The sequence below is a fragment of the Procambarus clarkii genome, chromosome 2 (assembly GCF_040958095.1).
Source record: "Procambarus clarkii isolate CNS0578487 chromosome 2, FALCON_Pclarkii_2.0, whole genome shotgun sequence".
Taxonomy (NCBI): Eukaryota; Metazoa; Arthropoda; class Malacostraca; order Decapoda; family Cambaridae; genus Procambarus; species Procambarus clarkii.
Window position 1 is genome coordinate 43,309,548 of NC_091151.1, and position 24,103 is coordinate 43,333,650.

Genomic DNA, 24,103 nt, shown 5'->3' on the forward strand with positions numbered 1-24,103 from the left:
GGAAGAGTGCATGAGAAGGGGGGTTGCAAGAGTAGGGAAGGTAAGGACGGGGGGTTGGAAGAGTAGGGAAGGGGAGTTGGAAGAGTGCATGGGAAGGGGGGTTGCAAGAGTAGGGAAGGTAAGGACGGGGGGTTGGAAGAGTAGGGAAGGGGGATTGGAAGAGTAGGGAAGGGGGGTTGGACGAGTAGGGAAGGGGGGTTGGAAGAGTCGGGAAGGGGATTGGAAGAGTAGGGAAGGGGGGTTGGACGAATAGGGAAGGGGATTGGAAGAGTAGGGAAGGGGGGTTGGAAGAGTAGGGAAAGGGGGGTTGGACGAGTAGGGAAGGGGATTGGAAGAGTAGGGAAAGGGGGGTTGGACGAGTAGGGAAGGGGATTGGAAGAGTAGGGAAGGGTTGCCACGTCATAGTACGACTCCCTCTAACGTCGTCACCGCTGCCATTCCACTAAACTAACCCATCCATCCCATTTACTGCCAATAAGCGACTCAAAAGTTAAAAATTTTTTTTTTTAAATACAAAAGAAAAAAGAAATTTAATAACAAAATGAAGAGCACAAACACCCACATGAAGATAGAGGACTCAGTCGTGAAGGTGAGCGACCAGGAGCCCGACCAGGAGCCCGACGTAGTGCGCGACCAGGAGCCCGACGTAGTGCGCGACCAGATGCGCGACCACAAGGGCGACCTGGTGCGCGACCACAAGGGCGACCCGGTGCGCGACCACAAGGGCGACGTGGTGCGCGACCACAAGGGCGACATGGTGCGCGACCACAAAGGCGACGTGGTGCGCGACCACAAGGGCGACCTGGTGCGCGACCACAAGGGCGACGTGGTGCGCGACCACAAGGGCGACGTGGTGCGCGACCACAAGGGCGACGTGGTGCGCGACCACAAGGGCGACGTGGTGCGCGACCCAAACCATGACCAGGTTGCTGGCGGCCGCAGCCAACAGCGGCGGCTAAAGCAGCTGCTCCTCTGGTCACTAGCCCTCCTCGTGAGGCTCTTCGCCTTCCTCAGTAAGGGCCTTTCGGCCTTGCTCAGACGCCTTACCGTCCAGCCACAGGATAGAGAGACTCACCAGGTACAGCACCTGGATGAGGAGACTGACCAGGTACAGCACCTGGATGAGGAGACTGACCAGGTACAGCACCTGGATGAGGAGACTGACCAGGTACAGCACCTGGATGAGGAGACTGGCCAGGTACAGCACCTGGATGAGGAGACTGACCAGGTACAGCACCTGGATGAGGAGACTGACCAGGTACAGCACCTGGATGAGGAGACTGACCAGGTACAGCACCTGGATGAGGAGACTGACCAGGTACAGCACCAGGATGAGGAGACTGACCAGGTACAGCACCTGGATGAGGAGACTGACCAGGTACAGCACCTGGATGAGGAGACTGACCAGGTACAGCACCTGGATGAGGAGACTGACCAGGTACAGCACCTGGATGAGGAGACTGACCAGGTACAGCACCTGGATGAGGAGACTCACCAGCTACAGCACCTGGATGAGGAGACTGACCAGGTACAGCACCTGGATGAGGAGACTCGCCAGGTACAGCACCTGGACGAGGAGACTCACCAGGTACAGCACCTGGACGAGGAGACTCACCAGGTACAGCACCTGGACGAGGAGACTCACCAGGTACAGCACCTGGATGAGGAGACTCACCATGTACAGCAGTTGGATGAGGAGACTCACCAGGTGCAGCAGTTGGATGAGGAGACTCACCAGGTACAGCAGTTGGATGAGGAGACTCACCAGGTACAGCAGTTGGATGAGGAGACTCACCAGGTACAGCAGTTGGATGAGGAGACTCACCAGGTACAACAGTTGGATGATTAGACTAACCAGGTCCAGCACCTGGATGAGGAGACTCACCAGGTACAGCAGTTGGATGAGGAGACTCAACAGGTACAGCAGTTGGATGAGGAGACTCACCAGGTACAGCACCTGGATGAGGAGACTCACCAGGTACAGCAGTTGGATGAGGAGACTCACCAGGTACAGCAATTGGATGAGGAGACTCACCAGGTACAGCAGTTGGATGAGGAGACTCACCAGGTACAGCAATTGGATGAGGAGACTCACCAGGTACAGCAGTTGGATGAGGAGACTCACCAGGTACAGCAGTTGGATGAGGAGACTCACCAGGTACAGCAGTTGGATGAGGAGACTCACCAGGTCCAGCACCTGGATGAGGAGACTCACCAGGTCCAGCACCTGGATGAGGAGACTCACCAGGTCCAGCACCTGGATGAGGAGACTCACCAGGCCCAGGAGGTAGCTTTCTCCGAAGAAATCGTTGTCTTAGACCAGACAACGTTGATGGTCGACATCAACGATGACTCTCGGACCATCACCCATGACGATTGGATGAAGGTCTCTTTTAATAGCGTGGTGTTTCAGCGTTTCCACGGCTACAATTCCATCGAGACTCTTGGATGGTTCCACGGGCACAGCCTATTTTATAAGGTCGCCTGCACGGAAGAATTACTTTATGCGTTTGAATACGAAAAGTGCGCCCTCGACGTCCTCCAGAACACTGGGGTCACCCCACGTGTTTTGGGATTCTGTACGGCACCACCTGTCTTGATCATGACGGCAGTGGGTGACCTGAGCTTGCTGGAGTACCTCGAGGTGTGTGCCACTTGGGAAGTTATGCCCGCACTTCAAGCCACAGCGGAGGCACTCGACAAAATCCATAATACGGGCATTGTCCACGGAAATTTCACATTTGACAATGTGATGATCGATATCGTACAAAATGTATATTACATCGTGGACTTCTCCGCGTCATCATTCGAAGGCTGGGAGCGCCCTGAAAACCCAGACGAGCCGCACTTCGCAGAGGAAACGCTGTGCGAAAATTATATAGCGCATTCATCGCAAGATGTCTTCTCGTTTGGGAAACACGTACAGACCCTCTGCCAAGTGAGAGACCTCCCGCAGGAAGTAGAGCAGGCGTCACTATGCCTCATGGATGACGACCCGCAATACCGGCCCTCAATGGCACAGATGGCAGAGAAATTGTTTGAAATACAAAATATCTATTTCGAGTCTTCGTTTGAAAAAACGATTCCAATGTATAATGATAAGGCTTTCATAACCGAAATGTCGCGGGGAGACGAACTGCTGCACACACAGCAGTTCGTCCAGCAGCTGGATGAGGAGACTGACCAGGTCCAGCACCTGGATGAGGAGACTGACCTGGTCCAGCACCTGGATGAGGAGACTCACCAGGTCCAGCACCTGGATGAGGAGACTGACCTGGTCCAACACCTGGATGAGGAGACTCACCAGAGCCAGCACCTGGATGAGGAGACTCACCAGGTCCAGCAGCTGGATGAGGAGACTCACCAGGTCTAGCACCTTGATGAGGAGACTCACCAGGTCTAGCACCTGGATGAGGAGACTCACCAGGTCCAGCACCTGGATGAGGAGACTCACCAGGCTCAGCACCTGGATGAGGAGACTCACCAGGCCCAGGAGGTAGCTTTCTCCGAAGAAATCGTTGTCTTAGACCAGACAACGTTGATGGTCGACATCAACGATGACTCTCGGACCATCACACATGACGATTGGATGAACCTCTCTTTTAATAGCGTGGTGTTTCAGCGTTTCCACGGCTACAATACCATCGAGACTCTTGGCTGGTTCCACGGGCACAGCCTATTTTATAAGGTCGCCTGCACGGAAGAATTACTTTATGCGTTTGAATACGAAAAGTGCGCCCTCGACGTCCTCCAGAACACTGGGGTCACCCCACGTGTTTTGGGATTCTGTACGGCACCACCTGTCTTGATCATGACGGCAGTGGGTGACCTGAGCTTGCTGGAGTACCTCGAGGTGTGTGCCACTTGGGAAGTTATGCCCGCACTTCAAGCCACAGCGGAGGCACTCGACAAAATCCATAATACGGGCATTGTCCACGGAAATTTCACATTTGACAATGTGATGATCGATATCGTACAAAATGTATATTACATCGTGGACTTCTCCGCGTCATCATTCGAAGGCTGGGAGCGCCCTGAAAACCCAGACGAGCCGCACTTCGCAGAGGAAACGCTGTGCGAAAATTATATAGCGCATTCATCGCAAGATGTCTTCTCGTTTGGGAAACACGTACAGACCCTCTGCCAAGTGAGAGACCTCCCGCAGGAAGTAGAGCAGGCGTCACTATGCCTCATGGATGACGACCCGCAATACCGGCCCTCAATGGCACAGATGGCAGAGAAATTGTTTGAAATACAAAATATCTATTTCGAGTCTTCGTTTGAAAAAACGATTCCAATGTATAATGATAAGGCTTTCATAACCGAAATGTCGCGGGGAGACGAACTGCTGCGCTCACAGCAGGGGTGAGCTCAAGATGGGAGGGGGTGTCATGACCCCCCCCCCAAATCCACCCCCAATTCTCCTGAATGACCAGGAGCACAGTGACCCTTCAGCCCCTTGACCCCCTAAACCTCCCACCCTTGACCTCGTATGGAGTGAGAGAGGAGGCATAGTAGTGGAGGTGGCTGCAGACTCCTCCACTGCCCGCTTCCCTCTCTCATTCTGTACGAGGCCAAACAAATGTGAGGAAAGGTACGGGGTTGACCTCATAGCAAAGGGGCGGAGGATAACTCGGGCTGGGCGGACAGGGCGACCGCCGGGTTGGGCGGGTGTTCGGTGGTGCTGTGGTGGTGTTCGGTGGTGGTTGTGGTGGAGGTTGCTGTCTACCGCGGGTGGAGGCTGCTGTCTACCGCGGGTGGAGGCTGCCGTCTACCGTGGGTGGAGGCTGCTGTCTACCGCGGGTGGAGGCTGCTGTCTACCGCGGGTGGAGGCTGCCGTCTACCGCGGGTGGAGGCTGCTGTCTACCGCGGGTGGAGGTACACCGCCCCACAACACCACCCGTGATCACCATCACCCGCGATCACCATCTCCCGTGATCACCATCTCCCGTGATCACCACCTCCCGTGATCACCACCACCCGTGATCACCACCACCCGTGATCACCACCACCCGTGATCACCACCACCCGTGATCACCACCACCCGTGATCACCACCCATGATCACCACCACCCGTGATCACCACCCATGATCACCACCACCCGTGATCACCACCCATGATCACCACCACCCGTGATCACCACCACCTGTGATCACCACCACCCGTGATCACCACCCATGATCACCACCACCCGTGATCACCACCCATGATCACCACCACCCGTGATCACCACCACCCGTGATCACCACCACCCGTGATCACCACCACCCGTGATCACCACCACCCGTGATCACCACCACCCGTGATCACCACCACCCGTGATCACCACCACCCGTGATCACCACCACCCGTGATCACCACCACCCGTGATCACCACCACCCGTGATCACCACCACCCGTGATCACCACCACCCGTGACCACCACCACCCGTGATCACCACCACCCGTGATCACCACCACCCGTGATCACCACCACCCGTGATCACCACCACCCGTGATCACCACCACCCGTGATCACCACCACCCGTGATCACCACCACCCGTGATCACCACCACCCGTGATCACCACCACCCGTGATCACCACCACCCACGATCACCAGCACCCACGATCACCAGCACCCACGATCACCACCACCCGCGATCGCCACCACCCGTGATCACCACCAATGGCTTGATCACCCCCCCAATCCACCCCCAATTCTCCTGAATGACCAGGAGCACAGTGACCCCTCAGCCCCTTGACCCCCTAAACCTCCCACCCTTGACCTCGTATGGAGTGAGAGAGGAGGCATAGTAGTGGAGGTGGCTGCAGACTCCTCCACTGCCTGCTTCCCTCTCTCATTCTGTACGGGGCCAGACAAATGTGAGGAAGTGTACCGCGGAAAGTGTGCCTTCACCCGTCTACCGCGGGTGGAGGCACACCGCCCCACAACACCACCGATCACCACCCGTCATCACCACCACCCGTCATCACCACCACCCGTCATCACCACCACCCGTCATCAAGACCTCCGCAGAGAAGAGGAGTACCTGTCGGGGGTGTAAGACTCAACGGAGAAATCAATCCTTCAGGCACCCGGGGAGGCCTTTGTGATGGAACACCCATTGAGATCATTCCCGTATACACGACTCTTTTTTTATTTTTAAAAAGAGTCGAGTATACGGGAATGTATATAATTTTTTTTTTAAACTTCTATCCCCTGACACAGAAGCTGCGAACTGGGCGTATGTTCTCTGATAGTATGTTGTTCTCTGATAGTATGTTGTTCTCTGATAGTGTGTTGTTCTCTGATAGTGTGTTCTCTGATAGTGTGTTCTCTGATAGTGTGTTGTTCTCTGATAGTGTGTTGTTCTCTGATAGTGTGTTGTTCTCTGATAGTGTGTTGTTCTCTGATAGTGTGTTGTTCTCTGATAGTGTGTTGTTCTCTGATAGTGTGTTGTTCTCTGATAGTATGTTGTTCTCTGATAGTATGTTGTTCTCTGATAGTGTGTTGTTCTCTGATAGTGTGTTGTTCTCTGATAGTGTGTTGTTCTCTGATAGTGTGTTCTCTGATAGTGTGTTCTCTGATAGTGTGTTGTTCTCTGATAGTGTGTTGTTCTCTGATAGTGTGTTGTTCTCTGATAGTGTGTTGTTCTCTGATAGTATGTTGTTCTCTGATAGTGTGTTGTTCTCTGATAGTATGTTGTTCTCTGATAGTGTGTTGTTCTCTGATAGTGTGTTGTTCTCTGATAGTGTGTTGTTCTCTGATAGTGTGTTGTTCTCTGATAGTGTGTTGTTCTCTGATAGTGTGTTGTTCTCTGATAGAGTGTTGTTCTCTGATAGTATGTTCACTGATAGTATGTTCACTGATAGTATGTTCACTGATAGTAAGCTCTCTGGTAGTATGCTCACTGATAGTATGTTCACTGATAGTATGTTCTCTGATAGTATGTTCACTGATAGTATGTTCTCTGATAGTATGTTCTCTGATAGTGTGATCTCTGATAGTGTGTTCTCTGATAGTATGTTCACTGATAGTATGTTCACTGATAGTATGTTCTCTGATAGTATGTTCTCTGATAGTATGTTCTCTGATAGCATGTTCTCTGATAGCATGTTCTCTGATAGTCACGGCGGCTGGATTGGGAGATTCGAATGCAACACAAAGAGCTTAACCCAAAAAAGGTCTAATCTAATATGCATTTATATAGTATTTTTGATTCTGTAATTTGCATTTATACTGGTGAGGGATTTAGCACGTTTCGTCTCATCATTGGTGTGGTGGAACACACACACGCAACACTAGCGTGCGTGTGTTGGCACTTGGCTTGCACGCCTCTCTAATGGGTGGTATGGTTGATTCAAATATTATATTGATTCATCTAATTATTAAAATATTAACACTTTTATATTCATAGTCAATTACAAATAAGAGAATTTGTGTAGTAACGCTGTCAGTTGTTGGCTTGTTTATGAACGAGAGCGCGGGTCTTGTTTGCCATCATATTCCTTGTTTTGGCGACCTACTCAACTCTCTCCCTAAGCATAACTCATCAGTTCGGTCACACATTGTCCTCTGGTACTTCTGTCTCAAAGGTGTGTGTGTGTGTGTGTGTGTGTGTGTGTGTGTGTGTGTGTGTGTGTGTGTGTGTGTGTGTGTGTGTGTGTGTGTGTGTCGAATCTCAAACGTGTGTGTGTGTGTGTGTGTGTGTGTGTGTGGAATCTCAAACGTGTGTGTGTGTGTGTGTAGTGGAATTCAGAAGCAAGGGAAAGTGGCCAAGTTGGGGGAACAAAAGCAAAGGAATTTGGCCAAGTTGGGGGAACAAAAGCAAGAGAAAGTGGCCAAGTTGGGGGAACAAAAGCAAGGGAATTTGGCCAAGTTGGGGAATCAAAAGCAAGGGAAATTGGCCAAGTTGGGGGAACAAAAGCAAAGGAAATTGGCCAAGTTGGGGAATGAAAAGCAAGGGAAATTGGCCAAGTTGGGGAATCAAAAGCAAGGGAAAGTGGCCAAGTTGGGGAAGGTTAATTTGGGGAGGCGTTGAACGTGGCGAACGAAATCGAAATAGGTGGGAAAGTCTGGTATATGGTCAGAGTAAAGAGATATAAAGGGGCAAGGGTACTAGAGGTTCGTGTGGGTATATTGTAGAAAAAGTGGCACGAAAAAATACAAAAAGATACCCGGGGCAATATTAAAAAAAAGAGGACTGATGAACGGCCCAAAATAGTAAAGAACTTTACCCCTTTGTAACACATTTACGGAATCAATTGATTACAAAATTTCTCCTGTCAAAATAATTGCGCTTCCGGAAAAAAAATGATTAAGGATCTCGAAGAATTTGTTCCAGATGTTGCGCAATCTCCTGGTCTCAGACGAGAGAAGGAAAGACGTCCGCTTGGCTCAAGAAGATGGTGTTGGGTCTGGCGTCAAATAATAGCGGTGGAAGTTGTTTTTCGAGTCGGCCATATTTTAGCTATTGTCCCGCTGACAGTCAACACGACTCCTCAAGTTTCTTCCGTCTTCCTCGCCGATATTATTTGTACCTCCAAAAATTACCCAGCGAAATATTGGGAGCATGTTGGCGTCACTGGAGGAGGGAGGTCAGCCCCTGAGTGGCGGATATTGCTAATCTCAAGAAATCCCAAGAAAAATATTACCACTGGCTGTACGAAGGCCATGAAGATGAATGGCTGTCTTTGGCTCCATTGTTTTCTCTCGGTGAAGTTGTCAAATGCTGAAGCTCTAGATAAAAATGTTTCTTACTCTTTTGTTTCTCTGTAATTGTCACTGTCTCTTTCTCTGTCTCTTTCTTTCTCTGTCTCTTTCTTTCTCTGTCTCTTTCTTTCTCTGTCTCTTTCTTTCTCTGTCTCTTTCCTTATCTGTTTGTTTCTTTATCTGTCTGTTTTTCTCTGTTTCTTTGTCTGTTTCTTTGTCTCTTTCTTTCTCCATCTCTCTCTCTGTCTCTGTGTCTGTGTCTGTCTGTCTGTGGTTCACCCGGTCGAGCGGGTGAAAGGAGCCGGTCGGCCGAGCGGACAACACGCTGGGCTTGTGATCCTGTGGTCCCGGGTTCGATCCCAGGCGCCGGCGAGAAACTATGGGCAGAGTTTCTTTCATCCTATGCCCCTGTTACCTAGCAGTAAAATTGGTACCTGGGTGTTAGTCAGCTGTTACCGGCTGCTTCCTGGGGGTGGAGGCCTGGTCGAGGACCGGGCCGCGGGGACACTAAAGCCCCGAAATCATTTCAAGATAACCTCAAGATAACCACCCAGATTCGATCCCCGGAAGAGGCAGAAACAATTGGGCAGGACAAATCCACAAGGGCCGTGAAGAGGATTCGACCCTGAATTGACCAGGTGTAAAACCCTGGTTTGTGCCTCGGAGAGGCTGCAGGATCCAGTAAGTTCACAGTAGAACTTCGGTTTCAACTCCTTTTGAACACGTCGTAGCTCAGTCCATTAAGGCAGCTTCTGGGATGCTCTCGGATGCAGGTTCGAATCCTCTTCACGGCCCTTGTGGATTTGTTCATTTGATGCATCACGCAATTTTGATTTCTGTGTGTAATTGGGCAGAATTTCACTCACCCTGATGTCTGTGTTCACCTAGAAGTAAATAGGTACCTGGTAGTTACAGCTGCTATGGGCTGCTTCCTGTGTGTGTGCGTGTGTGTGTGTGCGTGTGTGTGTGTGTGTTTACTAGTTGTGTTTTTGCGGGGGATGAGCTTTGCTCTTTCGGCCCGCCTCTCAACTGTCAATCAACTGTTTACTAACTACTTTTTTTTTCCACACCACACACACACACACCCCAGGAAGCAGCCCGTGACAGCTGACTAACTCCCAGGTACCTATTTACTGCTAGGTAACAGGGGCACTTAGGGTGAAAGAAACTTTGCCCATTTGTTTCTGCCTCGTGCGGGAATCGAACCCGCGCCACAGAATTACGAGTCCTGCGCGCTATCCACCAGGCTACGAGGTGTGTGTGTGTGTGTGTGTGTGTGTGTGTGTGTGTGTGTGTGTGTGTGTGTGTGTGTGTGTGTGTGTGTGTGCGCGCGCGCGCGTGCGTTTGTGTATTAGCATATTTGCCTCTATAGGATTATACTTCAACTCTTGGACCCTGCCTTCCCAGTCGCTGGTCATTTAGTTCCGTGACCCCCCCCCCCTCCCAACAAAAAGTTTCTGTCATATTGTTCCTGTTGTCCCCTTGTTTAGTTTTAATATTACATCCATTTTCTCACATCATCGGTAAAAAGATTTTGTCTAAGGCTCATCTACGCCTCTAGCTTACATTACTGTCATCTTTCCTGTCATACATTAAAGACTTCCAACTATTTGTTCATCCTCTCAACTGCCTTAAGTGTTTGGGCTGTGTGTGTATGTTCTCACCTTTGCTGTGATTTATGAGGCGAATTCCCCTTGAAAGGATTTTTATTTATGTGGCGATCAAGGCAGCCCGTTCTCTCGAGTTATCACAACTTATCAAGTTCTCTCGAGTTATCACAACCTATCAAGAAAATAGGTACTCCCAGGTACCTATTTACTGCTAGGTAACAGAGGCATCAGGGTGAAAGAAACTCTGCCCATCGTTTCTCGCCGGCACCAGGGACTGAACCCGGGGCCACGTGTAAAGTGTGCTGGCCGCTCGGCCCGGTGTGGCATTTATACTTATACTTACGAAATGAACGGTATGGTAAACAACACAGCTCAATTCCAACAGTCACACAAAATAGTTCACTAAAAAATAAAATAAATCGAAATCTATGAAATAAAATTTATCACTGCAATTGAAAACGTTGAAATTCAATTCATGACATATTTAGTATAACGTGCAGGTTGCCATTATGTGCAACAGATGGCGCTGTTTTTCAAAAACGCATATTTTTACCTGTCACAGGGGTAGCATCTATATAGTAGGTATATAAAAAGATGCGCTTATTTGAATGCAACGTTGAGTTAAAATTTCAAGGGAATCGGTGAAGAACTTTCGGAGATTACAGCGTGTGTTGCTCTTACGTCCAACAGATGGCGCTGTTTAAAAAAAATCATGTTTTTTCCTGTCACAGGTGAGGCATGTATATAGTAGATATATAAAAAGACGCGCCCATTCGAATGCAACATTGTGTCAAAATTTCAAAGCAATCGGTAAAGAGGTTTCGAAGATTTTCCTCACATGAAAAACTCAGTTTTCAGAAAAAGCATGTTTTTTCCCCGTCACTGACGTGACATCTATATAGTATGTAGATAAAAACCTGCTCGGATGCGAATGGAACTTTGTGTGAAAATTTCAACTCAATCGGTGAAGAACTTTCGGAGATTAGCGATTTTGAACAAACGAACATTTCCATTTTTATTAATATAGATTTACGTAAATGGCATGTTTACAGAAGTAGAATCCTACATGTAAATGTTCGTGGATGACGCAAAATTAATGAGAAGAGTTGTGTCCGATGAGGATTGTAGGATCCTTCAAGAGGACCTGGACAGGTTGCAGAGATGGTCAGAAAATGGCTACTGAAGTTCAATACGAATAAATGTAAAGTTATGGAAATGGTATCAGGTGATAAGAGACCAAAGGGACAGTACACAATGAAGGGGAACTCCCTACCTGTGACGATTCGAGAAAGAGACGTGGATGTAACACCTAATCTAACTCCTTGGGCACTTATAAATAGGATAACGACAGCAGCGTACTCTACACTGGCGAAAATTAGAACTTCATTCAGAAACCTAAGTGATGAGGCTTTTAGAGCACTTTACACTGCCTACGTGAGGCCAGTCTTAGAATATGCCGCGCCATCATGGAGTCCGCACCTGAAGGAACTGAGCCTTACGACACTAGAAAAAAGAAGGGAGAGGGGGGATATGAGAGGAACGTATTAAATTCTCAGGGGAACTGACAGAGTGGAAATAAATGAAATGTTCACACGGAATAGTAACAGAACGAGGGGACATGGGTGGAAGCTGGAAACTCAGATGAGTCACAGAGATGTTAGGAAGTTTTCTTATAGCGTGAGAGTAATGGAAAACGCACTTGGGGAGTAGGTTGTGGAAGCAAACTCTATTCATAATTTTAAAACTAGATATGATAGGGAAATTGGACAGGAATCATTGCTGTAAACAACCGATGGCTGGAAAGGCGGGATCCAAGAGTAAATGTTCGATCCTGCAGGGACAAATAGGTAAGTATACACACACTGTCATGTTCACAGAAAATGGTACCATCCGTTTTCTATGTGCGGCGGCTGAGACGCCAGAGACAGAAGGTAAACAATAGAGCGTACAGGACGCCAGCCAAGCTTGGTAGCTACTAGTCATGTAATCATATTAAGTATTAAAGTCAGTAACCAAGTCATGACTTTACATCAACCCTACAATCAAGACTTCCTCAGTAACACACAAACACCACATTGGCGACGAGGATGGGATGTGAACGCAGGTATGTGTTCAGTTTCAAACACAAGGGAGAAGCATGCTGCCTGGAGGAGGAAGAGAAGCTGTGAGCGCCATACCCGATGCTGTATGCTAACCGATGCTGTGTGCTAACCAATGCTGTGTGCTAAACGATGCTGTGTGCTAAACGATGCTGTGTGCTAACCGATGCTGTGTGCTACCCAAGCTGTGTGCTACCCAAGCTGTGCTGAAGAAACTGTACTGAGGAATCTGCCGACGTTGTGTACGAAACGACGCTTTGATGTGTACAAAACCTGATGTTTTGGTTACGAAACGACGCTTCGTGCTACAAAATTCATCACTGAGCTGACTGCTGTACCGACTGCTGTACCAACTGCTGCACCAACTGCTGTACCAACTGCTGCTGTACCAACTGCTGCTGTGCCAACTGCTGTGCTGCTGCTGTGAGTAGGAACAACACATGTACACAAGGGCTAGGTAAGAAGTCAGTTGCTGCTATATTGTGCACTGTTGTGAACTTTTGCATTAAAATGCTTGTGTGCTTTGCAAAATTAAAGTAATTACAGTGAATTCTTGACTAACATATTCAGTGCAGTAAGTGTTTAATATTCTGAGGAACATTTAAGTGATAAGTTTACATTTATTCAGTAAAAAATGGCAAATATACCTCAGTTTCCTGCATTTGATCCTGACTGTGACCAGACAAACCTGTCACAGAGGTGGGTCAAATGGCTTAAAAAGTTTGAAAATTTGTTGATAGTTTCTGACATCAAAAGTGCTGAAAGAAAGCGTGCCTTTCTACTTCATTATGCAGGTGATAGAGTTTGTGACATCTTTGACACACTGAAAGACACTGGTGGTGCCAAAGATTATGACACTGCCAAAGCCAAACTAACAGAGCATTTCAAACCAAGGCAAAATACTGCTATGGAAATTATGCATTTCAGGAGAGCAAAACAACTCTCCAATGAAACTGTGGATCAATACCACACACGTCTGCAGGGTTTAGCAGCCCATTGTGAGTTTGCTGATGTTGACAAAGAAATCAAACAGCAAATAATTGAAACATGCACATCTACACGTCTCCGTCGAAGAGCTCTAGAACTTGTTGATGATGAAAGTTCTCTTACCAAGATACTGGATATTGCTCGTCGAATGGAAGATGCTGCACGTGATGCTCGTGTCATGGAGTGCAGTGCCAACAACAGTTCTGCCACTGTTACTAACAGTGATGAGGTACGTAAGGTTCAGGGAGGACACCGTGATCAAAGAAGATATCATGGCAAACCTAACAGTAAATTTAGCCGAGAACCACGTCACAACTGGGGTCAAGGAACAAGGCTCAAGCAGTCACAACGACCCACATCAGAGGGTGTCAACAATAAATGTTACAATTGTGGAGGAGACTACCCACACCAAGATAATGTTTGTCCTGCTCAAGGTAAGAAGTGCTATGAGTGTGGAAAACTAGGTCATTTTGGTGCTATGTGTCGTTCCGCACTAAAGAAACCACAGTCAATGAATAAAAGCACTGTACGAGGATCAGGTCATAGGGGTCGAGGTGGTAAACACAATATTGCACCTCATATCCAGAATGTTAATAATGTACAAGACAACATTTCATTACAACCAGTCTCAGATGACAGTGAAGGTGATTATACTTATGGAGTACAATCAATCACAGAATGGAATGATCTTCCAAACAACCCAGAGACTATAGTATATATTGCTGGTATTTGTCTCAAAGTTCTTATTGACACTGGATCAAACATTGACACCATGGCTGAGTGCCACTATGAAAAATTTAGAAAACAGTTCCCAAAGCTAGAAAAATACAATGGTAAAGCCACTGCCTATGCTTCAAAGGTAGCCTTGCCAGTGATTGGAACTTTCACTGCAGAGATTAAGTCAAAGAATGCAATGCTCATTACTACATTCCATGTTGTTAGGAATGCAAAGGAGTCTTTACTCAGTTACAAGACTTCAACCAAATTGGGGCTACTTCAGCTTTCTAATGCTGTAGCAGTGGAATCTGCAAACAATGTTGATGGTATTGTTGCTGAATTTTCTGATCGATTTAAATCCATAGGTTGTTATACTGATAGCAAAGTACATCTGCATATCAACCCAGATGTAATTCCAGTTGCCCAACCACATCGCCGACAACCATTCCATACTCGCAAGAAAGTCGATGCTGAACTGGATAGGCTGATAGAACTAGATATCATTGAACCAGTAACAGGCCCAACACCATGGGTAAGCCCAATTGTTACTCCACCAAAGCCGAAGAATCCAGATGAGATACGCATTTGTGTGGACATGCGTGTTCCCAACAAGGCAATAATGCGTGAACGCCATCCTACACCGACTGTAGATGATATGATCTACCGCTTGAATGGTGCAACTATATTCAGCAAGTTAGATTTAAACAAGGGCTATCATCAGCTTGAACTTGATGATGAGAGTCGATTCATCACAACGTTTACGACACATCGAGGTCTGTATAGGTACAAGCGCCTGAGTTTTGGTATTAACAGTGCTGCCGAGGTATTCCAGCACATCATCAGCCAGGTATTGCAAGATATACCTAATGCTGACAACATGTCTGATGACATCATTGTTTATGGCCGTACCCAAGCTGAACACGACAAAGCTCTTCGTGCAACATTGCAACGCTTACGAGAAAAGAATTTGACGCTAAGCCGAGCAAAGTGTGAGTTCAATCAACATAAAATTGAATTCTTTGGACACGTACTTAGTGACAAAGGTCTGTCTCCAGATCCTAAGAAAGTTGCAGATATCAAGAATGCTGCACCTCCTTCAACGTCCACTGAAGTACATAGTTTTCTGGGAATGGCAAACTACTGTTCTCGCTTCATTCCAGATTTTGCTACCATTACAAAGCCTCTACGTGAGCTCCTGAAGAAAAATGCATCATGGTACTGGAGCGATATCGAGCAAAATGCATTTGATGCTGTGAAAGATGCACTAGTAGAGAATGCGACTGCTGCATACTTTGATCCATCAATGGACACTGAATTAACGGTGGATGCTAGTCCTGTTGGATTAGGTGCTGTTTTAGCCCAACACAAACCTGGTCAACCAGATTCCCGAGTAGTAATTGCCTACGCCAGCCGTTCTCTCACAGATGTTGAGCAACGATACAGTCAGACAGAGAAGGAAGCTCTTGCTCTTGTATGGGGCTGTGAACACTTCAATGTGTATCTGCTTGGTGCGCCCTTCACCACGATGGTCACTGACCACAAACCGTTGGAGACCATCTTCAATAATCCAAAGTCCAAACCACCAGCTCGCATTGAGAGATGGGCTCTTCGTCTGCAACCATACAACTTTACGGTGAAATACAAGCCGGGTGCAGGCAATCCCGCTGATTACATCAGTCGACATCCTGCCAACAGTTTCACCATCACCAAGCATCAGCAAGTTGCCGAGGAATATGTACACTCTGTAACCTGTGATGCAGTCCCTAAGGCTCTTACTCTTGATGAAATCCGTACTGCAACCCTAGAGGACCCAACTCTGCAAGCAACAGTGGATGCATTGACTAAGAAAAAGTTTCCACGCATCCCACCCTCAGGAGTTGACCAAGATGCATTCAAAGCACTTGAACGCATCCAGACAGAATTAAGTGTTACGCAACAACGCGACACTGTGCTGCGAGGTACTCGTATCGTTATTCCAGCTGTTCTCCAGCAACGTGCTCTGAAGCTTGCACATCAAGGACACCAAGGTCTTGTTAGGACCAAACAGCTGCTACGAGAAAAGGTGTGGTTTCCTGGCATTGATCGTCAAGCAAAGGATATGCATGATGCCTGTGTCCCTTGCCAAGCTGCAGTGGATACTTCAAGACCAACACCTCTACAACCTTCACCACTACCTGCTGCACCATGGACGGAAGTATCGATGGACTTCTGCGGACCACTACCAACTGGAGAGTACTTGATGGTAGTCATTGATGATCACTCACGTTATCCAGAAGTAGAAATCATCAATTCCACATCTGCAAAGGCCGTCATCCCGAAACTCGACAAGATCCTTTCAAACTTTGGCATTCCTGAAGTTGTCAAGACAGACAATGGACCGCCATTCAATGGACAAGACTTCGTCAACTTTTCTGAGCATATTGGATTCAAACACCGCCGTGTGACGCCACTACATCCCCAAGCAAATGGAGAAGTTGAGAGATTCATGCAACCTCTCATGAAAGCGGTACGCTGTGCTCATGCCGAAGGACGATCCTGGAAACAAGCTATGTATGCTTTTCTCAGGAACTACCGTGCAACACCACATGGAACACTGGGCAAGTCGCCTGGCGAACTTTTATTTGGACGTCCTATGAGAATCGCACTACCCGTCATGCCAGCCGAGGTAACGGATAAACGTCTCGCTCAGAAGGATGCACTAGCCAAGGGCAAAATGAAAATTGCTCATGATCAACGTGCAAAGGAACAGTTCATAAAGGTTGGAGACACTGTTCTCGTTAAAAAGAAAAAAGAGGGAAAGTTAGATATGCCGTATGATACAAAACCATATAAAGTGATTAGTGTAAAAGGAACTATGGTAACAGCTTGTAATAGAGATCATAGTATAACACGTAATATGGCTTATTTCAAAGTGATTCCAACTAGTGTAGAAAATGATGAAGTGCAAAGTCGTGCAAAAGAAAAAGAAAAAAATAGTTATAACCCGACAAACAATTCATCAAGGGATGTTATTGCATTTAAGGACTCTCGTCCTAAACGTCATGTTAAACGCCCTACACGATTTGATGATTAATTGTGTTCCTATGTAATGAAAAGTATTTACTTATTATGCTAAACTAAATTTAATATTGTTTGAATAATGCAGATATCTCATTCAATATTTTGTAACTTTGTATTACAGTTTCTTTCATGTTTGTTTAACATTGCATATGTATTTTTAACATTGAAATCCTTTGTGGAAAAGATTAAGTTGTTTAAATTCTTTGTGTGCTTAATTAATGTTAAATGTATGCAGTATCTCTTGATATGGTAATAACTTACTTTGTGTCAATATCTTTGCTTTGTGCTACAAGCATGGTAGACATCCTGTATTCATTCTTTTTAAAGAAAAGGAGGGATGTCATGTTCACAGAAAATGGTACCATCCGTTTTCTATGTGCGGCGGCTGAGACGCCAGAGACAGAAGGTAAACAATAGAGCGTACAGGACGCCAGCCAAGCTTGGTAGCTACTAGTCATGTAATCATATTAAGTATTAAAGTCAGTAACCAAGTCATGACTTTACATCAACCCTACAACCAAGACTTCCTCAGTAACACACAAACACCACACACACTAACACTCATTTGGGAAACTGAGTACCGAAATGAGCGACAGGGACGTTAGAAAGAACTTTTGCTGTGTCAGTAGTTAACAGGTGGAATGCATTAGGCAGTGATGTGGTGGATGCTCTTATATAGACTGTGGGTTGGTTGGTGTTGTCGTCGTTGATCCTTCTCTATGGACAACCCAACCCACAACTCGGCAGAGTGCTTATACTAGGAGATCACCCTTGGCGCTTCTGGCTCTTGGAGAGGGGCTCAACGTCACACGTTCAGGGGATGCGGCTCCAACACTTAGCCTCGTTGTCACGTGCACACACCCACTCGAGCCGCTGTGACTCCCCACTCTCTCCTTATGAGATATGATCTCCTCAATCCCCCTATGACTTACTAGTATTACCTCCTACCCTGTCCACAGCAGTGGTTCATGGTTCTTCCTCTCTCTCTCTCCTTCTTTACTACCTCCTGGGAAGCCTCACTAGGACAAGGGCAAACACCAGCAAATTGTGACACATTTACTGAACAAAGCACATACACGATACATACACACATATAATAATAATGAATCCTATACTCTATAATATCACAATCAGGTTGCACTCCAATACCATCAGAACTCTATTATCAGCTTATCAAGTGGTATCCTATCTCCTGGTTCACCACCTGATACTATCAACCTCCTCAAGTTGATCAAGCCTACATACACTGTTGCACCATCAGCAAGATAATATATATATAGAAAATCAGCACTTGAATGCAATAACATATATCAGTATAAATGTTCATTGATACACAACAATGATTAATCGATCACTCTGTCCGTCCTGGAACGTATACATCGGTAGGTAATCCAGCCTACGATTGTAACTCTAAACTTCAGTACAAAACACTCCTTGACATAAGAATGCAAACAGTCACTCACCTCTCACTGCGTCTTGCACGCTAATGACAACCAAACACTATCAACTCCCTATAAGTAATCCACCAGAACTTCCCCTTCCACCTCTGGAAGTTCACAACCCTAATATCCTTAGGTTCTTCCGGGCTTCACTACCAGGATCCTCTGCAGCTCCTCCAGGCTGCTATCATGAAGTTTCCCTGAGCAACTATGGTGCTCTACTACTTCTGCTGGGTTCCTCCACAGCTCCTTGGCTGCCACACCATGAAGTTTCCCCGAGCAACTGTGGTGCTTCTCCACCTCTACAGAAGCACGTGACACTCCTCTTCACTGCTGCTTCTCCTCACAGCTCGAGGTCCTCTGCTCCACTACCTTGGAGTCTCATCAGCTACTTCCTCTGCTGGCTTCGAAGTTCTCAGCAACTTCTTCCCCAAAGAACAAACCTGCAACCCATCGACACTCCAATAAAATGTTCCCCTTTAACACATAAACAAAAATAACCACACAATATGCTTGCCTCAAACCTCTATCTGTTCTCTACATACAGTGAGAGTGGACTCCCCCGTTTTGGGCGGGTCCATACTCCACCTCGCCTGGCGGCGGTCCTCACTCACTGGGAGGGTCTTCCTCCGTCAAGAGCCAGGCTCCCTCAGTCTTCCGCCAGCGCTCAGAGGGGGCGGACGTCGCTCCGTGTTCCTCCCTCTCCACTCTCTTATTTCAGGCCTTCTGCCTTATTAAAACATGTCTAACTTATAAATAAACATTGCTACTGTCGCTGGGCACACGACCAAACTACAAGCGATCACTATGAACTGGCGTATATCGTGCTTACCACAGATTAACTGATCGAGGGCGCTTTCCCTCTGACGGCGTCTGGTCAGGGCGCTCCACACAGCCCACAATAATGCTTCTGGGCGATTTAATATCTGCTCGTCGACCAGGACTTGAGACCACAACGTTCCCAGCTCGATTCCACAGCTGGTACGTCTACACACTTCTCTTCTCTTCGAGATATATCACTAGGGGTTCCCTTCTGACGGGAGCTCACGGAGCGCAGCTTTCCCCTGCGATGTCTGGCACTCAAGTGAGGTCAAGGTCCTCCGGAAGCGAGCCTCACGCCTCCAGCAAAATGTCCACATCTCCTAGCCAGTCATTTATCTATTTCCTTACTTACTGCCCATAATCTTAAATTGTTTTACATATCCAACCAGCCATTTTTCATATGGGTTATCACCTCAAATTTTGCTAGACCTTCTAATCAGGTCAGGCTTGACGAATAACTCTCAAGGAGAGAGACTCGTTTCTCCTGTAGGCTGAGATCATAACAATGCTGACTCCATACACAGTTTCAAATGTAGATATGATAGAGCCCAATAGGTTCAGCTACCTGTACACCAGTTGATTGACAGTTGAGAGGCGGGACCAAAGAGCCAGAGCTCAACCCCCGCAAGCACAACTAGGTGAGCACGCACACACACACACACACACACACACACACACACACACACACACACACACACACAAGCGCGTGCGCATACGCAGCCTTTCCATTTACCCAATAGAGGGCATTCTTCTTCCCCCTACCCTCCCCCTTTCCTATTCCTCTACTCCCTTCCCCCCCTATACGTAACTTGCCTACTCCTACCACGCCCTCACACCACCTACATCTCCCCCACAGTCAATCCACCCCTATTCCTCCCCCAATACCTCCCTCTCTCCCTCCATCTCCCTCTCTTTACCCTCCCTCTCCCAACGCTTCCCTTCTCCCTGGCTACTCTCACACGTCTCTGACCTCCGTTCATTACTCTCACAACAACTTGTCACTCTCCCAGGTCAAGCATCCAACCACTTGGGCTGGACGGTAGAGCGACGGCCTCGCTTCATGCAGGTCGGCGTTCAATCCTCGACTGTCCAAGTGGTTGGGCACCATTCCTTCCCCTTGTAAAGGATCCTCTGACTTACCATCAACCATCCCGGCCTCTCCATCACTACGTCGCATTTTGGCGTATAAATCCCCTACGGCCAATAACCGATGTACTCAGACTCACAGCGGCTCGAACAAGTTGACGGGACGTCCCGTTTTCTATTGGTCGGTTCCTTAGAATTAGGTTAGGGGTTCGGGCAATGAAGTACATCAGTTTAGAGACGTTGGGTACACTCGGGAAGGGTAGTGGGGGGGGGGGGGGGTTGGAAGAGTAGGGAAGGAGGTTAGAAGAGTAGGGAAGGGGGGTTGGAAGAGTAGGGAAGGAGGTTAGAAGAGTAGGGAAGGGGGGTTGGAAGAGTGCATGGGAAGGGGGGTTGCAAGAGTAGGGAAGGTAAGGACGGGGGGTTGGAAGAGTAGGGAAGGGGGGTTGGAAGAGTAGGGAAGGGGGGTTGGACGAGTAGGGAAGGGGGGTTGGAAGAGTCGGGAAGGGGATTGGAAGAGTAGGGAAGGGGGGTTGGACGAATAGGGAAGGGGATTGGAAGAGTAGGGAAGGGGGGTTGGAAGAGTAGGGAAAGGGGGGTTGGACGAGTAGGGAAGGGGATTGGAAGAGTAGGGAAAGGGGGGTTGGCGAGTAGGGAAGGGGATTGGAAGAGTAGGGAAGGGTTGCCACGTCATAGTACGACTCCCTCTAACGTCGTCACCGCTGCCATTCCACTAAACTAACCCATCCATCCCATTTACTGCCAATAAGCGACTCAAAAGTTAAAACATTTTTTTTTTAAATACAAAAGAAAAAAGAAATTTAATAACAAAATGAAGAGCACAAACACCCACATGAAGATAGAGGACTCAGTCGTGAAGGTGAGCGACCAGGAGCCCGACCAGGAGCCCGACGTAGTGCGCGACCAGGAGCCCGACGTAGTGCGCGACCAGATGCGCGACCACAAGGGCGACCTGGTGCGCGACCACAAGGGCGACCTGGTGCGCGACCACAAGGGCGACCCGGTGCGCGACCACAAGGGCGACCTGGTGCGCGACCACAAGGGCGACCTGGTGCGCGACCACAAGGGCGACCTGGTGCGCGACCACAAGGGCGACCTGGTGCGCGACCACAAGGGCGACCTGGTGCGCGACCACAAGGGCGACGTGGTGCGCGACCACAAGGGCGACCTGGTGCGCGACCACAAGGGCGACCTGGTGCGCGACCACAAGGGCGACGTGGTGCGCGACCACAAGCACGACCCAAACCATGACCAGGTTGCTGGCGGCCGCAGCCAACAGCGGCGGCTAAAGCAGCTGCTCCTCTGGTCACTAGCCCTCCTCGTGAGGCTCTTCGCCTTCCTCAGTAAGGGCCTTTCGGCCTTGCTCAGACGCCTTACCGTCCAGCCACAGGATAGAGAGACTGACCAGGTACAGCACCTGGATGAGGAGACTGACCAGGTACAGCACCTGGATGAGGAGACTGACCAGGTACAGCACCTGGATGAGGAGACTGACCAGGTACAGCACCTGGATGAGGAGACTCACCAGCTACAGCACCTGGATGAGGAGACTGACCAGGTACAGCACCTAGATGAGGAGACTGACCAGGTACAGCACCTAGATGAGGAGACTGACCAGGTACAGCACCTGGACGAGGAGACTCACCAGGTACAGCACCTGGACGAGGAGACTCACCAGGTACAGCACCTGGACGAGGAGACTCACCAGGTACAGCACCTGGACGAGGAGACTCACCAGGTACAGCACCTGGATGAGGAGACTCACTAGGTACAGCAGTTGGATAAGGAGACTCACCAGGTACAGCAGTTGATTGAGGAGACTCACCAGGTACAGCAGTTGGATGAGGAGACTCACCAGGTACAGCAGTTGGATGAGGAGACTCACCAAGTACAGCAATTGGATGAGGAGACTCAAAAGGTACAGCAGTTGAATGAGGAGACTCACCAGGTACAGCAGTTGGATGATTAGACTAACCAGGTCCAGCACCTGGATGAGGAGACTCACCAGGTACAGCAGTTGGATGAGGAGACTCAACAGGTACAGCAGTTGGATGAGGAGACTCAACAGGTACAGCAGTTGGATGAGGAGACTCACCAGGTACAGCACCTGGATGAGGAGACTCACCAGGTCCAGCACCTGGATGAGGAGACTCACCAGGTCCAGCACCTGGATGAGGAGACTCACCAGGCCCAGGAGGTAGCTTTCTCCGAAGAAATCGTTGTCTTAGACCAGACAACGTTGATGGTCGACATCAACGATGACTCTCGGACCATCACCCATGACGATTGGATGATGCTCTCTTTTAATAGCGTGGTGTTTCAGCGTTTCCACGGCTACAATACCATCGAGACTCTTGGATGGTTCCACGGGCACAGCCTATTTTATAAGGTCGCCTGCACGGAAGAATTACTTTATGCGTTTGAATACGAAAAGTGCGCCCTCGACGTCCTCCAGAACACTGGGGTCACCCCACGTGTTTTGGGATTCTGTACGGCACCACCTGTCTTGATCATGACGGCAGTGGGTGACCTGAGCTTGCTGGAGTACCTCGAGGTGTGTGCCACTTGGGAAGTTATGCCCGCACTTCAAGCCACAGCGGAGGCACTCGACAAAATCCATAATACGGGCATTGTCCACGGAAATTTCACATTTGACAATGTGATGATCGATATCGTACAAAATGTATATTACATCGTGGACTTCTCCGCGTCATCATTCGAAGGCTGGGAGCGCCCTGAAAACCCAGACGAGCCGCACTTCGCAGAGGAAACGCTGTGCGAAAATTATATAGCGCATTCATCGCAAGATGTCTTCTCGTTTGGGAAACACGTACAGACCCTCTGCCAAGTGAGAGACCTCCCGCAGGAAGTAGAGCAGGCGTCACTATGCCTCATGGATGACGACCCGTAATACCGGCCCTCAATGGCACAGATGGCAGAGAAATTGTTTGAAATACAAAATATCTATTTCGAGTCTTCGTTTGAAAAAACGGTCCCAATGTATAATGATAAGGCTTTCATAACCGAAATGTCGCGGGGAGACGAACTGCTGCACACACAGCAGTTCGTCCAGCAGCTGGATGAGGAGACTGACCAGGTCCAGCAGCTGGATGAGGAGACTGACCAGGTCCAGCACCTGGATGAGGAGACTGACCTGGTCCAGCACCTGGATGAGGAGACTCACCAGGTCCAGCACCTGGATGAGGAGACTCATCAGGTCCAGCAGCTGGATGAGGAGACTCACCAGGTCTAGCACCTTGATGAGGAGACTCACCAGGTCTAGCACCTGGATGAGGAGACTCACCAGGTCCAGCACCTGGATGAGGAGACTCACCAGGCCCAGGAGGTAGCTTTCTCCGAAGAAATCGTTGTCTTAGACCAGACAACGTTGATGGTCGACATCAACGATGACTCTCGGACCATCACACATAACGATTGGATGAAGCTCTCTTTTAATAGCGTGGTGTTTCAGCGTTTCCACGGCTACAATACCATCGAGACTCTTGGCTGGTTCCACGGGCACAGCCTATTTTATAAGGTCGCCTGCACGGAAGAATTACTTTATGCGTT

The 24,103-nt window shown here is 48.5% G+C and overlaps 1 protein-coding gene across 1 annotated transcript; it reads left to right on the forward strand.

The window, feature by feature from the left end:
• Positions 1–541: 541 nt before the first annotated feature.
• On the forward strand, positions 542–6,142 carry LOC138366371 (uncharacterized). Its single transcript, XM_069327411.1, has 2 exons — positions 542–1,798; positions 1,850–6,142. Exons 1-2 carry the CDS (start codon positions 542–544, stop codon positions 3,371–3,373), a joined length of 2,781 nt encoding a protein of 926 aa, XP_069183512.1. The 3' UTR covers positions 3,374–6,142.
• Positions 6,143–24,103: the final 17,961 nt, after the last annotated feature.